This window comes from Telmatherina bonti (assembly GCF_933228915.1).
Source record: "Telmatherina bonti genome assembly, chromosome: 13".
In the NCBI taxonomy this organism is placed as follows: Eukaryota; Metazoa; Chordata; class Actinopteri; order Atheriniformes; family Telmatherinidae; genus Telmatherina; species Telmatherina bonti.
In genome coordinates, this window is record NC_136611.1 from 6,598,086 (window position 1) to 6,615,079 (window position 16,994).

The following is a 16,994-nucleotide window of genomic DNA, read 5'->3' on the forward strand; positions in this document are numbered from 1 at the left end:
CTTCAGAGATGATCACTGACAACCAGATAGAGATCGGCCAGCTGAGAGCAGACCTTAAGGACAAGGTGATGTACACGTTGCTACGGAAACATCGCCACCAGACCAAGAAGTCCAACCTGCGCTCCCTGGCTGACATCGGCAAAACGGTCTCCAGTGCAAGTAGGCTGTTTTCCAACCAGGAAAACGGTAATACTGGTGCCAGTTTGGTGCAGTCTTTTCATTTTTATTAAAGACAGGATATATTATATATATTTTTATTTTTTTTTATTCAATTAGTATACCTGCAAAGACAGTTTAGAGGGCATGAACCCACTAATGTGGCACTGAAAAGCCCAAATAATAATCAGCTTGAACCAAAAGAAGCATGAAATATTAACAATCCTAACAGAAGTCTGTCTATGTGTCATTTAACCATTTAACACAATAATTTCTCTTACAAAATTCAACTTGTTAATGAAACTAATCTTCAATCACAAACATGTATCCACTTTAACAGCACTTGAATATGAAGCTTGATCAGTAAGACTTACAGGCCTCAGTATGCAATAGTTTGTAGTTATTTCCAATTCCTTTGTGTTTATCAGCTTTTTCTAACTACAGAAGTTGCTGTTAATGTACAAGCACATTAAAATAAGTGGTAATAATGACATCATGACCACAATCAAAAGCTAGCATTTGAAAATAGGTGTAAAAGATATTTATTCTGTAACACATGGTTCTGCTTTAGGTTGTAGTTTCCCATAAAAACAAGCTCTAAAGTCTTCACAGCTTTGCTATATAACAAAAGGAACAGAGACAGCTTTCTAAAGGGCCACAGATGCATCAGTGCTGCGTTGGCCCATAGCTGATAGCTGTGTTAGCTAAAGCTAACAGGTAAATCATCATGTAGCTTGTTTTAATGGAACATAAACAGGTGTAACTGACTCCTGTTGACATTATTTTGGTGTGAAAGTTCAATGTTAGAGAAGGTTTTACGTGAACTATGAAAGTTTTGTTTAGGACTACTTTAACGTCATGCTAGCATGCTAACATTTGTTTAAGCAGAGCCTTTAGCTGCAGTTGCTTATCATTGGTTGGATTTACCACCCTTATCAGTAATTCAAACCACAAATACCATATAAGCACAACAATATTGGACCATTTGTCCATCGCAAATAAATAATTGAGGCTTCTAACAAAACCAATGAGTCTTTATGCAAACCGTTGTGAAACTAGCATCAACTTAGCTAGCTTAACTGTATTTACTTTGGACAGCTGATGAAAAAATGTGAAGTTCAGATGTTTTGACAGTTTTCTTTACCTCATGTCCAAATCAGGCAATACAGATAATTTTTATCTTAGCAGGTTGTTTCAGCTGTCTGACATTACTACTACGGGTGTTGCATTATGACATAAACAAAAATGACAAAAATTAAAAAATTAAAAATAAATTTCCATTTATCCCTGTTCCAACACACCTGATTTCCATTAAATTGATCCAGCAGCCAATGAAGTTCAGCACATTTAGTGATTAACTCAAAGGTCAAGTGTGTTGTAGCAGGGATACATGGAAAACCTGCAGGATTGTGGCCCTCCAGGCCCGAAGCTCTTCACTATAGGCAGCAGCATGAACAGAGACGTAATGTATCGACACCTGTAAAACATCTGCTTTAGTCCTCCACACCAGAAAACAAAGGACGTTATTACCTCAAAGAGAAGTCCACAGCATGGGAGTTCATAAGATACCCACGCTGGGGTACCATATCTGCTCGGGCTGCGCTTGCTGATGACGTCACAGTATATTGATAAGATGCTTGTGATCTCTAATTTATCAATAGAAATCTTTGCTTTAATTTTACATTTTGTTTGGCAAACTAAACGTGTTTTCCCAGATCAATAAAGCTCATTTCAATCTGAAGATGATTCGGTTTTATTATGGCAACTTGTCAACACATTGCAAACAAACCCCACCAAAAAAAACCCCACCAAGCCCAGGTAGCGAAACACCTGTCCATCTAATTTATGTATAACTGGTTAAATTGTGAATAAATATTGCAAATATGAACTAAGTAGGAGTTGCTGACATTAACGTTAAGTCACACAGTTAGTTTTAATCGTGTAATTTTTCCATGCTTTCCAAAATGCGGCCTTTCTGCTCTCGGGAGTTAAACAGTAGAAGTGATGGTCAGGATGTGGTCAGTCTCGTTCGATCAGTAATGATGGATTTCTTTGTAAACGCTGTCCTACATAAAAACAGCTACAATCCCACTTAGCTAAAAAATTACTTCCGTAAGTTGTCCAGACCAACCGCAATTGTGCATCCAACGTCCAGCCAATCATATACTGCCTCATCAGCACGTGGTGCAGGGCCCCAAGAAGATCTGGTACCTACACCGACCCCGCATTTTTCTTTTTTAAACCCTGTTTTACAGTTTTAGATTTAATTATTTATACTTGCAGAAGTAGTCTCACATTGGAAATTTTTATTCAAATTTGTGTTCATGTTAACATGTATTTTCACTTTTTTCCACATAAAACTGCCAAAAAAAACATATAACATACAAAAATACGTAGAGTAAGTAAGTAGAAACTTAACTGGATTCATGAATTTGATATTTATGAATTAGATATTATTTATTCATTTATTAAAATACATTTGCATTTCATTTTGCTACAAATTAATCACCAATACATGAAATAAAAATTAAATAAGAAATTAAAATAATTGGAAGTGCATTGGCTTGTGATTCTGCTACAAAATCATCAGTAAATGAAATAAAAACTGAAAATGAATGAAAAGTGCTAGCCGGCTACATGCTACATAGCCAGATGTGTGATTGGGATGTAAACAAGCTGTGAGGAGTCATGGGTCTTTGGAAAGGAAACTTATTGATTACCTTCACATTAAAGACAGATTTTAGTGTTAAGAAGGTCCAGATGGAAAGGACCTGCATCTGCTGTCAGGATCATGGTGAAGATAAAGCCAATAATGATCATTAAGTGATTGTAACTCTTTAACAATAAAGTGCATTTTTGTTTTACAAAAAAAACCTGTTTAAATCGACTGTTTCCGACGGCCCGTGGTTCCCGTGTTTAACTACACCCCTCCTCTGTTCCACAGCTTTTAACGCAGATAAATCCTACTAAAATCTTTTAAACCCTTTTTTCTTTTCATCTTAATGATTTATCTCTTTGTTTCAGTGTGTTCTGCTGTCATTTCGGCCCTCATCTGTCCTTTCCATCTCTCTTTTCTCCGCTCTGCTTGCCTGGATTGGTTCTGATAACCTGCTGCTGCTACTAAAAGTCCGCAGTCCTCTTGAGAACTCTGTGACTTGCCTGTCGGGTCACATCTCAATGGAGGACCTGCAGAACCAAAGGAGTACCAGTATGGACTGGCTTAGTAAGTTCAGCAGACCCAGTTCACATCGCAGACCATCAGTAATGATGTGTATAGGATGCAAAATTCATGCAGTTATTTTCTTTGGTTTTCAGATAAAACACTTGTCAGTTTAGTTTTTTTCTTTTTTATTAGTAGCTATTTTTTATTACGATCTGGCTGCATCATACTGACATGCATGTTATTACCCATGATGCTGAGGGGGCAGATGTATGAAAGGCTGCAGTGGCACCAGGTTTTTGCACCCGCTGAGGTTTTTCAGTCCCTGGATGACTCTGTCTGATCTCTGCGTAGCTGTCAGATCGCTCATGAGATGATGAGCAGAAACTGAAAGTCAGCAGAGGATCAGTCAAAGCCTGAAGTTCACCTGCTGAGGATGAGGAGGGCACTTTGTAGGAGAGTTTGATGAGAAAGACGGGACAGATAGACATTAACTGGAGCGACTAGATCTGCTCCTCGTTAAATAAACATGAGAGAAATTATGTTTCATTATATTTAATTAGAGCGATTTAGTCTAAATTCAGATGGAAAGTTTGACGTTACTTAAACAGGAAATACTTTCTGTCAACAGATCCAGATATTTTTAACACTTTTATTGAAGTTTTACTGGAGATTTTTATGATTTTTTTTTTTTTTTTTTAGCTGTGGAGTTAAATTAGACCAAATAGACTGAAGCATCTCCTCTTTCCCCTTTAAGTCTGGGTGACGATCACTGCTGGGGGGTTTTATGTTGGGTGCTGGGCCACTTTTTTTTTCCTGGGTCTCCTCCTTCATCCTCTTTTCCACTCACTCCCTCCATCCTGATGAAGGTGAGGTTGTCCAACTGCTGTGTGTTGCTGTGTACCAACAGACAGTCCCACCACGACCCACCGCAACCTGGCGTCCAGCAGCCTGAACGACATCTCTGACAAACCAGAAAAGGACCAGGTTTGTCAACTCAACTCTTTTTGTTTTTGCATCATAATTCTGCTCAATGACATTTTTGTCAATGATTTGATCATTAATAAAAATAAATAGGTTCATTTAACTGCTTTTATAAACATTTAATAACAGAATTACTCAGTTTAACAGGTGAACATTGTGGCTTTAGAAACTATTTAGATAAAGCTGTTTAAATTAATTTAGCTTTTTCAGATAAAATAGAAGAAACTAAATGCTTGTAATCACACTTTTAATTTTGCAAAAGCAAATACTTGCACAAGTCAAAATATGCACATAGATCAGTCAGCTGAATGAGCTGTTTGCAGGAAACAAACCAGATAAACTCCAGTAGAAACCAGGAAAAGGATGATAAGAGTTCAGATCAGACCAAAGCAAAGACTATAGTCCATGATTTTTCACCTGTAGATTAGATTACTGTTTTTTCTTTCTGGTCTTAATAAAAAAAAAGACTTTAAATCCTTTATAGCTTTAATAAAACTCAGCTACTCATCTGCTGATGAAGACTAGAAAGAAATCTAATTTTAATCCAGTCTGAAAATTTCTGCCTCGGCTTCCCAATTCCTTTGGAAATCTATTAAAACTCTCAAAGGCTTTATCCCTAAATATTTATCTATCCTGCTAGTTTCCAAGCCTCTCAGGGCCCTCGGGGTCATCAGGGGTGGTCTTTTGTTTGTTTCAGGGAGGGGACTAAACAAATGTCGGATGCTCTTAATTTGAAGCAAGAACAAACAAAAAGGGAGGTTTGTGAAGGGAAATGTGCGGCCGACGAGGCGAGAGAGCAATGTGGGTGAAAGTGGACAGAAAGAAGAGTCTGTCTTTATGATTGAAAGATATTAGTTGAAGGAAAGTCAGCCATCGTGGATATTTTGGTTTTGATGTCTGGAAAAGGACGAGGCAAAACATCATCACCTCTGGTGCACGTTGGCGCTTTGATCTCTTTTATTCCTGCATCATTTTAGAGAAAGTTTGGTGATGAAGAAGTTCCGTTTCAGGATGTTAATGTCATGTTGCAGACTGTAAATCAGGAAAGAAATCTAAATTATTCTAATGATATGACCTACAAACTGTCCAGATCAGTCTGGTTTAACGTTTCTGGTGGAGGCTGAGAAGGAGGGTGATGTTCCATCCTGCCAACCGTTAGAGAAAACTGAGACCTGATTGACGAGGGACTAATCATTAGTGACGACAATATTTAATAGTTTAAACTGCCATGACACAAAAGTGTTTATTAGAATTTGTTATTAATGAAAAAACAAACAAACAGATAAAACCTTTTTTCTCAAGGCCATAATGTTTATTAGTTAGATAAAAAAAATAAATACATTTTATTTATAATTTCCTTTCGGGACCCTTAAAGTCACGGTACAAAAGACAAGTTGGAGTAATACAGGGAAAGTAGTGAAAACACAATAACATGTAATTTTTTGTATTTAAGAAAATCAAATGAAGAATCTCCAATAGCTTTATTTTATTTTGTTTTGTTTTGATTTTTTTTGTTTTATTTTATTTTTTAACTTTAATGTAATTTTATTTAGTTTCATTCAATTCAATATTTTATTTTATTTTTATTATTATTATATAATACTATTTTTTCTATATTTACAAATTCTTGGTTTATTTTTTGAGATGCAGACGGCAAGACAATAAAGACACAGATGGCAGGAGGCATTTATTTGTGAGGGTAAATTAATTTATCTTAAGATGAGTCGTTTAGTTAAAGCTATTTTTATTTTATTTTATTTTTATTTTATTTTATTTTATTTTATAAACTACTATTTAAGCAATAGCTCAAAAGTTCTACAACATGTAAAACTACAGGGATCAATGTGGTTTTAATAGAAAATTATTTACAAAACATGAAAATAAAATGAAAATGGGATTCCTTGCTGAAGGAAAAACTAAATGAAGACAGTGAAAAACCCGACCGCAGAGTAGACCGCTGGATCCACGCAACTTGAGTAAAATTGAATTGTGGAAAAACTCGACTAATGAAGCTTGATGCTGAAACCTGAGCTGCTGATAACTCCCAGTCTAACTAATCAGTAACGCTGACCAATAACAAAACAATTCAGGTTTAAGGACTGTGAAGGAGAAGAGAAAAAGACAAATTAATCTGTCGCAGAGAAGTGCAGGCAAGTGTGAAATGAGACTTACTTACATCGTTGTAGAAAATGGATTAACATGCAATAAAATGTTGGAGGTTTTGTAAATAATCTGACAAGCTGGTGCAGCCGAGACGTTATGAGTACAAAGTGTAAATCATTTCTTAAAACAAGCAAAACTCATCCCCGCTGCAGGTGTTGGTGCGTTACAGCTTTATTATCATGTCGTAACAAGCTGTTTAAACCGTCAACCTTTAACTTCAAAGCTCTGATGCATGAATTATTAAAAATCAACAGACATGTACAGAGACACATTTCTTTGTCTTTAATATTATTTTACTGTTTAGTTTAACTCAACTCAACTTTATTTATAAAGCCCTTTTAAAACAACCAGAGTTGAAACAAAGTGCTGTACATCGGCCACAATAAAAACAGAATAAAACAGTTCAAATGCAAATAAATAACACAATAAAACCGGTCATACAAGGAATACGGAATTAAAACAATAAAACAAACTCGATAAATAGTAAGTAAAACCAATAATAAAAATAAATAAACTATAGCACACTGACCAGAAACTGTCTTACGTTGGGTTAAAGGCCAAGGAATAAAACTGGGTTTTAAGATGAGTTTTAAAACTCGACAGTGAGGAAACTGAATTGTTTATCACTGAGATAAAGTTATGTGTTTCATGTGTATATGAAATGTAATCCTATATTAGTTCATTCTCCAGCGAGTGGCAGTGTGTTGGGCATTCTGATGTTCACTGAAGTGGTAAAATTACAAACATACTATCCTCAGTTATGAATATACTGGAAAACAGCCTTTAAATAGGCGTCCAGTGTAGTTCAGACGGTGCATTAAAGGGTTAAAGTGGGACGTTTTGCAGTAGGACGATTGTGGAAATGTCCACATCTGCAGTGAGATTCCACTAAAACTTTTCATCTCTTTTATAGAGATAGACTGATATGGGTTTTTCAGGACCGATACCGATTATTAGTAGTTAGAGGAGGCCGATAACCGATATTTGGAGCTGATATTCATTTATGGTAAAAGTGCAAAAATTGGTGTAAAAAAATTGAATAATGCAAACACTGAACTTCATTAAAATGCCTAAAGCATGTTTATTGGATCACACAAATAGAAAATAAAAGCTCCAGAAGTGCCTGAATTTCCTAGACTCAGAAACATCTCTTATAAAGTTGAACAAAAGGTTAAATAAAACAGTTCTCTGAAATTTTTCAACAGAAAATACAATAAAATTTAAATATAACTACAATATCTTACTCTGCTCTTACGTTATTCTGCTGTAACGTCAGTAGAAGTCGTGATCGGATGCAGAGCACCGGATGTTTATTACAATTTCAGAAGAGCTTTCTGCATTTACCTTCGACACGTGTTTTCTGTCCGGAGCTTCTCACACCAGAAAACTTCTCCTCTCCTTTCACTCTCCAGTGTGTGTGAGGACAGCTTCTTCTGCCTCTGCCGCTGAACCCATCAGAGGACGGGGTGAATAGTGCAGGAGACAGCTGGCAGGAGAGCGAGGCGCTGCTGCATCTGAGCTGAAATAGCAAGAAATAATAAGTTTTAAATTGTTTCTTTGTATCGGCCAGTCGGATTAAAAAAGGCCGATATACGTCAAATTTCCAAATATCAGCGCCGATAATTGGTCGATCTCTACTCTTTTATCTTCACCTTTGCGTTGTTTGTTTGTTGTTTGTTTCTGTTATAAGCTGAATTATGCAAATGACAGTTTTCTTCCTCTGAAGGGAAGCTTTTTATGTATCCTGCCGCTGTATCTGCACTGCGGTTGTTTGGACTGGATCTGTTCCAGTTGGGTAGTTAGATCCCCACAGCAGCCAGTTGATCATATGCTCCCGACCAGTACCAGGCCTCTGGGAGATCAGAATTAGGTCAAAGCAGCCCAGTAAGCGCTCCTGTGGGACAGAATGTGAAAGAGATAACTGGACAAGAAACGCGTCTCCTAAACTGAAGCGCTTCCACACCTACTCGTTTCATAAACGGCCTTCCAAAGTTCATTTTCCACGCCAGACTGAAAACTCACGGAGAAGATAAAGACAGACACTTTTAAATGGGAAATGTTGGATATCTTATGTATGGGGTGTGCATTTTAATAAATTCATAAAGCAGCTGGTTCAAACATCGACTGTAAAAACTAATCATGTGGAGAAGAAACAAGTTTTCGTCTTTTTGTTCTTTAAATTAAGTGTCTAAAACGCAGCCAGATCGCCTGCAACACCGGGCCCTATCAGGTTCTCAGGAATGGTAGTGCATAACTCTGTAGGGTGAAATGGGATCAATAGCTTACACTTCAGGTAATCTACAGAAGTTTTCCAGGCGTTTATATCCCATCAGGAGGTTCACAATCTAGCCGCAAGCTGTAGTGTTTATTCACTGACTGGTAAATCCACAATTATCCATGATAACATCGATACTTATCACTTTTTTGTAATGAAAAAAAGATAGTTATCACTACTGAGTTGCTTTAATATTGACCCGGAAATTATGATGAAGCCACTTCCTGCTGATATTTCCACTAATTAAAGAGCTTAATTGGACTTTAATATTCAATCAGGAGCAGAAAATAACAAAAATAATGCTCCTCTATGGGTGGGATAAAGACAAGAAGACATTTTTGATGCACAATGACGCTAAAAACGATGGAGCTATATCTATTAAAACATTAATTTTACAGCAGTTTAGCTTCATAGCCCACTGCAGCTTTTACAAAACTCCGCCGACTGACGAAGACCAGAAAGAGAGCTCAGCGTTAAGGTCTCTGCGTTGGCTTCTGGTGCACTTTTTAGTTGGTTTTCTAAAACTCTTATTAGTTTATAAAGCTCTTAAAGGTGTTTGCTCGAGGTATTTATAAGACTTGCTTTTAACGTATGACCTTTCCAGGGCTCTCAGGTCTCTTGTTTATCCCCAAGGCGAGGACCGGGACGTATGGAGAAGCATCTTTTAGTGTTTCTGGTCCTCGCCTGTAGAACAGCCTTCCAGAGAACCGGAGGGCCGCTGGGAGTGTTGGCAGCTTAAAACTTAGCTTTTTAGTAAAGCTTTTGAATAATCATGTTTTCAATTCAGAACAGTTTTTATCTTTTCTTTAAGTAATATTTAAATATTTTACGACATTTTAGCTCTTATCTATGACTTTATTTTTATCATTATTCATTTATTTATTCAATTTTGTAATTTCATTTTAAGGTTTTTATTAGACTTTTATTGCTTCTTACTATATCCTTATTTTATGTTTTATGTGTGTGTGTGTGTGTGTGTGTTTTTTTTAAATTCTATTAACTTTTTATTTAGTCTTAGCATCTCTTATTTTTCCAGTGTTTTACCTTCCAGACACAAATCAAATCAAATCAAATCAAACTTTATTTCTTGAGGACTTTTCATGCCATGGGCAACACAAAGTGCTTTACAAGATAAAATGAAGTCATAAGGATTGAAACAAACAGTAGATAACAAGACATTTAAAAACAATAGACACAAGCTCACACACCCACAATCATTCCCTGAATACTGTCTCTTTAACCGAACACAGGTTAATAAAACAAATAAAACATTAATGAAGTGATGAAAATTCTGACTTGGTGCTGATGTGAGGAAACGATACCTAGGGATCCATCCACACCAGGAGCAAGTCCCCCGCATGCTCATAGGAGCCGTTGCCATAGCAACCGCACAACTCCCAGGCAGCCAAGGGCCCACCCCGCAGCCATAAAACAGTTATGGGGTTTGGGACGGCGCCTCTTGAGACCCAATTTCAAGTGTTTGCTATGTTGTGTATTTTCTGGTTGAACAGATTCTTAATTTAGAGGATATGATAAAAAGTTCGTTTTTTGTTTTGTTTTTTAATCCTTTTTTGCTTTTAAGGTAAAGCACTTTGCGCTACATTTTATTGTATGAAAGGTGCTTTATAAATAAACGTTGGTTGAATGATAACATGACAATAATACCTTTGATAACAAAGAAAACCTTAGTATGTAATAATAAAATAACCCATTTGGACCAAAAATAGCCATACTCCCAAATCCATCAGTTCTTGCAAACGGTCTGTCGGCCCTTTGACACGTCGTATGTTTCTTGCGTCATGCCAGCAGAGAACAGATCTGGGTTAGTTTACAGAGGCAACACGGTGTGGATTAGTGGTGATTGGACACAGGTCAGAGTGTGCCGTTAGACAGGTTTAACCTCTAAACTCAATCATTTACAGAAAAACTCTTTGCCTACATGGTTTGACAGCCTCTGATTAGATTATAACAGTGAAGGGTCACAGGTTAATGGGACTTCAGTCCTCAGAGGTTGAGGATGGACATTTCATGAGGACGGATTGTGGCAGATGGGAATCCAGGTTTCATATGAATTGTTTTTGTCTTTTATATTGTCTTTGCCACTGTGTGTTGGTGTTAAATACACAGTCTTACTGCTCTTCCATCATACACATTTCTGTCCCAATATTACTCTCTGCATGACTGGAAAATTTGTCCTTCTTTGAATCCACTTCAAGCATCTGAGTTGCATAATCAGAAACCAGACCAGACCGTTTGTGTATGATGTGTTGCAGCTTCAGTTGTGCAGGGACAGGCTGTCTCCTGCCACGTCTTGGTCTTTCCTGTCTGTTCTGATGTTAATGTATAACACAGTAGTTTTCCACGTGAATCCATTCTGCACAATGATTTGTTACGTTATCTATTCATGAACTTGCACCCTTATTTCTTTGAAATCAAAGTGAACTTCTTAGGAAGAACACGGGACTGGAATCGTGCACTGCTTCGGTTTTCTCATTCAGCAGTTTTATTTCCAATAATTATTAATTATTCTTCACATTTGCTCTTGTGAACTAATTAAACTGATGCTAAAGAACAACAGAAGTGTCAGTAAAATGCACTTAAGGTTAAATAGATCTTAGTTTAGTTTAGTTGGAGGTTAAAGTTAGTTTAATAGTGCAGTTTGCACACCTTTTTGTAGGTCTACACAGTAAAATCTTAGCAGAACAGAATGTTCAAGATGCTTCATTGAATCACAAGATAAAGATAAATTATGATGATATTTTAGTTCCACAGTAGGAGGTAAGCAAACTAGCATAAACCATCCACCTATTTTCAAAAGTTTGTGGACACTTTCCTTAAATTCAATGGGAAAGCAGTGGAAGTTCCGTTTCTGTGTCTCTGAGGTCTGAAGAACCACATTATCGATTATATTTACAGTCATCCTCAGATGCTCTCTTCCCCTTTCATTAAAGAAAAAGCTGATTTTACAACAGTCACTCAAATAAGTGTTGACTAAAACAAGGAACTGTAGCTAAAATATAATTTAATGATGTTAGACATGTTGTTTTTTTTTTTGTTTTTTTTTAAATTTAATTGAGTTGTAGAAAAACAACAAAACAAACAAATCAGTCCTGGACAAATTGGAGCACTTTTCTGTTGAACAGTGGGACAAAATACCTGTCAACAGGTGCAGAAGTCTGACTGGGAGGAACAGAAAACACCTGACTGGACTGGAATTATTTAACAAAATATTAGTTTATGAGTGATGTAACATATCTTATTTTGTCATACTTCTATTGAACCAGAACAGAACAAGATGGAATTATTTTCATAAAAAAAAAAAAAGAAAAAAGATTGCTTTAGTCAAATTCAGCTTGTTTCACAGACAGCTGTTTTTTTTCCCTTCTTTATTGGGAGCGTATGAATAATTTTAATGACGACTGTACATACTCAGGTTGCAGCGACCTGTCACTGAGGGAGCTTTGGAGTCCTGTAATGGTTTCCAGGTGGTGATAAAGTGCACGGCTAGCTTCATCTGCAGTCTCCTGTCTCCCACCGCCTGCATCAGGCAGAGGGGGCCGTGCAGGACCAGTCCAGCCCTCTGCAGTTGGTTGTTGCAGCTCCAGCACACCGCTACATGAAACCTATAAAGAATTAGCAACAGGTGGAAGTAGAGCTGTAGCAGACAGGAAAAGACTTGACTTTTCTTTGTCACAATGGAGCTGAAGTAGCCTCTGACTGAACATATGCAACACTATTCATCATGGTAATCAGCTTTTACAGTGTTCTGCGTATTCAGTTCCAGCTTTGTGCTCAAAGAAAGATGATTTCTTCTGTGATTTATTCACACATCTGGAAAAATTAGTGGATTCTTAAAATTTAACAAAACATATTTTCACTAACTTAAGAAAACCAGATCAGACGCTTGCATCATCCTGGAAATAGTGCAAATAAAACAACATTCATTTCTCAGAATGTCAAATACAAAGCGTGAACGCTGGTTCATCAACAACAGCTGAATGTCCTTTCGACCTTTGGAGGTCAGCTGATATCTGACCTCCATCTCCATACCTCTCAGCGTTCTCCCCATCACGCTGTCAGAGAGAAACACAGGCCTCGTATGACTGCCGTCCTCCTCCCCGGACACAAAGGAGCTTTTTGTTTTCTGATTTAACCTGAATGTGTTTGTCCTGTTTGATGAAGCTTCTTTAATCCAGTCTGAACTTTGCTGCACTGCTGTGACTAACTTTTAAAGACTCCTTTTCTTCTCTTCCATTGGACATGCAGCTGAGGAACAAGTTCATGAAGAAGTTGCCGAGAGACGCGGAGGCCTCCAACGTGCTGGTGGGGGAGGTGGACTTCCTGGACGCACCCTTTGTGGCGTTTGTCCGTCTGCAGAAAGCTGTGATGCTGGGAGCCCTGACAGAAGTTCCTGTTCCCACAAGGTGGCTGAACTGCAGGAGCTTTTAACAGGGAGTTAATGTTTAACAAAGAAAGGTGCAGGAAAGGAATCGCTCTCAGGCCAAAGTTGCAGCTTTTAGAGCAACTTTTCCCAATTATTAGAGATGATCAAATAAATTTGAGGTTATATTTCTGGCCAGATGTGATAAAATCCTGCACTTAAATAGTAGCTTAACTCCAGTAATTAAACATTAAATAAAAATGTAGAATTATTACAAATCTGGTATAAATTAGGAAAGATGACTTGTAATATTCATCAACAGGAACACTGCAAAAACTCAGCCTTAAAAAACAAGAAAAATCTACAAAAATTAGGTAATTGTTGCTTAAAATAAGATAAACTGTCTGCCAACAGAACAAGAAAATTTGGCTTGTCAAGACTTTCCAAAACAAGTAAAAATACTCTTAAAACAAGAGGAATTCTCTGGCATAAAAACTAAGAATTATCTTACCTTGAAAAAAAATAAGCATATTTGTACTCAGTTTAAGATTTTTAATCTTACTTAGATTTCAGTTTTTGCAGTGAAGGCCACTGAATGTGGTTTCTGTTGATTGTTTTGCAGCCAATACTCTTCTGAGTCAAAGGTTTAATGAACTTTTGAGTGTAAGATGTCAACATCTTCCGATTTATTGCTGTAATCTGGTGCTTGTGAGATCCCTGAATGGAGGTCAAGCCTGCGTGGTTGCCTCTCTGTCGTTAAGCAACATGTCTTTGTGTTAGGACTTGAGTGTTTCTGGCCTAAATCTGAGCTGGTTGTTAATTTAGCAATAAAAAATCCTTATGTTAGGTTCACTATCTGTTTGGTTTTGTCTTGCAGGTTTTTGTTCATCTTGCTCGGACCCAAAGGCAAAGCCAAGTCCTACCATGAGATTGGCAGAGCGATCGCCACACTGATGTCAGATGAGGTGAGACAAATCTATAAATCTACAGAAATAAACTATGAATTCAATCAAAACCTGGAATTAATTGAAAATCTGCAGCAAATGTTTACAGCTTGTTCCACTTCTGGATCGCAGGAAAGCCAGTTTAGCACCCAGACTCTTATGTGCACAACCGTCCTGTCATACTAACAGAATGTGGTTTCCCTTTAAAACCAGAAAAAGGGTCTCATGATCAATCGTCAAACAGATACTCAAAAAGCATAAAACAGGAAATGTTGACTGGCTGATACCGAAGTATTGACTCCAGAGTATCGATACGCCCATCCTTGGCTGATTAATCCTGTAAAACACCCATCCTGCCTTCCAACTCAAGCTGAAATGTTCTATTCCCAAACTGGGGGGCGGGCCCAGGGTTATCACAAGGGGGGGTGCAGCAAGGCTAAATAAAACTTGGGAGTTTTGGCATTGAACAAATTTGTAAAATTACCAATGAGAAATGATGATAAATCAACAAGAGAGACTTCAAGTACCAACAAAAAAGAAGAAAATATGATGCAGCATATCTGCTCCTGCTTGACCAGGTAGCAGTCAAGTTATAGTAATAATCAATGATAGATCATGAAGAGACCACAGTCTTTAGCATGTATTAATATTTTATTCTGATATTATGAAGTATGAAGCCAAACAAATTACAATACCACTTGGGGACTTTTCATTCTGAATACAAATAAATTTATATAGAATAGATTCCTAGTTTGCCCTGCGATGGACTGGCGAGCTGTCCGGGGTGTACCCTGCCTTTCGCCCAGAGCCAGCTGGGATAGGCTCCAGCTTCTCCACGACCCATCATTGGATTATGCAATTTGGAAAATGAATGAATAAATGAATGATTCCTAGTTTAAAACGTTTCACACTAAAGCAGAAGAATGGATCATAATACTGACACTGACATGGTTTTAACTACAATACAGTCACTAAACTAATGATCCATTTTAGTATGTTACTTTAGTTCATGTGAGGGCTTGACATTGTTGTCATTGATGAAAGGGGGGCCCTGCCGAAAAAATTTGGGAACCACTGCATTAACCAACAACGTCCAGAGAATCTGCTCATGTGGAAGAATTGCAGTGTGTGGCTGCACATGATGCATACTCCCATTAGAACAACTGCAGATTTCCTAAAGCAGGGATCCTCAGTCCTGGTCTGTGAGGACCGGTGTCCTGCAGGATTTCCAGGTGTCCCTGCTGAAACACACCTGACTCAGACTCAGCCAAGCTCTGCACATGTCTACTAAATCCACAATGATTTAAATCAGGTGTGTTGCAACGGGGACACTTGGAAAGCCTGCAGGACACCGACTCTCGACAACCTGGCCTAAAGGATCCTAACAAGCCCCCATTACTCTCTGCCATTAGATCTACGTGGTACAGAAAGATTTGTTCCCTCTGCAGGACCATCTGTAATGTGTAGCACTAACAGTAAATATCCCATTTTGTGAGTCAGGCTGCGATGGAAAAAAGGCACGTTTGGTGTGTAAAAAAGTTGGAATAATGAGATGATGGTGAATTTTCCAGTTAACTTTCATTTTAAATTACCTTTTTTTTTTACTATATTCTCTAAATTCTCAATGACATTTTACTCCCCAGTGGATGAAATCCACGTATGTAGGTAAAAGCTGAACTACATTCTCAACCAAGAATAGATGAAATTAAAGCTGGAAGCGGCATCCATTGGGTCCGAGGCCTCATGCCGACCTCTCTACCCCAACTTGTTACAAAGTTTCCTGGTGGGTTTGGAGTCAATGGCGTGAATCCCAAACCAGTTTGATCAAAAACAATACACATACAGTGTTAAATGGGCATAAACGCAAAGATGGCGGACACCCCGTTGCCATGGTAACACATACTTAATTGACTGTTGATTGCTTGTCTTGGGTTGGTAGATATGTGTGCTGAATTACATTGTCATACTATAAAGTAGATGTTCGGGACCCTCTGGACCCCCCCCCCCCCCCCCCCCCCCCCCCTCAAAGGTGGTTCCCCCCACTATACATGTTACAGTGTGTTAAGGACCTACCAAATGTGAGTGCTTACAATTTTGGTGCAGATTGCATGTATTTCTGCAAAGATATAAGCAAACCATGTTTCATGGTGAGAACGCGTTTTTTTCATGGGTTGCCACGGTAACACGCTTTCTCTTATTGGAAAGATCTGAAAAACTTTTGGTCCCCATCTTGTCACGAAGCTGCCTGCCGCATTTGGGGCCAATCGCATAAATCTCCTCAGACTAGTTTGTTCAAATACGATGCGCCCCAAATCGCAAAAATGGGGTAAAAAATGGGTCATAAACACCAAGATGGCGGACACCCCGTTGCCATGGCAACAGCTATATGATAGACTTTTTTTTACTCATCTTGAGGTGGTAGACATGTGTGCCAAATTTTGTTGTTCTACGTCAAAATAGACTTTTGAGACCCCATTCTATTGGCCATCTTTGGCGTTTCTAGGGGGCGCTGTCGAGGCATTTTTGCATTGGCGCTCATGCAAACTCGAGAATATCGCTATTTTCGCTGGGCTTGAGGTGTGTGCCAAGTTTCACGACTTTTCACGAGGGCTAAGGGGGTCAAAATTGAGTGAGTTGTGCTTAGGAGAAGAATGATAAACATTTCAACAATAGGGCCCTGCCATACTTCCTATGGCTCGGACCCTAATCAATAGAATAAATAAAAGAATTCAGACATTTGGATTTATTTGAAAACTCTTCCACCCAGAGCAGAGCTGGAGGTGATTAAACGAGTAAAAACGAGTTCCTCTTCAGAGTTTTTGGGTTGATTAGATGGGCTTAGGTGTTCACATCTAGTTTACGTATGATGTCACTCTCATTTAGTAATCCTCCGATGTGGCATTCCAGTTCAGTGCCTGGGACCGCCGCGTG

General features: G+C 38.1%; 1 protein-coding gene across 1 annotated transcript in view; it reads left to right on the plus strand.

The window, feature by feature from the left end:
• Positions 1 to 16,994, plus strand: part of slc4a4a (solute carrier family 4 member 4a) — a gene marked incomplete at its 3' end in the record, with an annotated part of 88,075 nt that overhangs the window by 46,536 nt on the left and 24,545 nt on the right. Inside the window, exons 7-10 of the mRNA XM_079250776.1 lie at positions 7 to 186; positions 4,227 to 4,303; positions 13,005 to 13,162; positions 13,997 to 14,084. Of these exons, the coding sequence (XP_079106902.1) occupies positions 7 to 186; positions 4,227 to 4,303; positions 13,005 to 13,162; positions 13,997 to 14,084 (503 nt within the window). The remainder of the gene's footprint in view (positions 1 to 6; positions 187 to 4,226; positions 4,304 to 13,004; positions 13,163 to 13,996; positions 14,085 to 16,994) is intronic.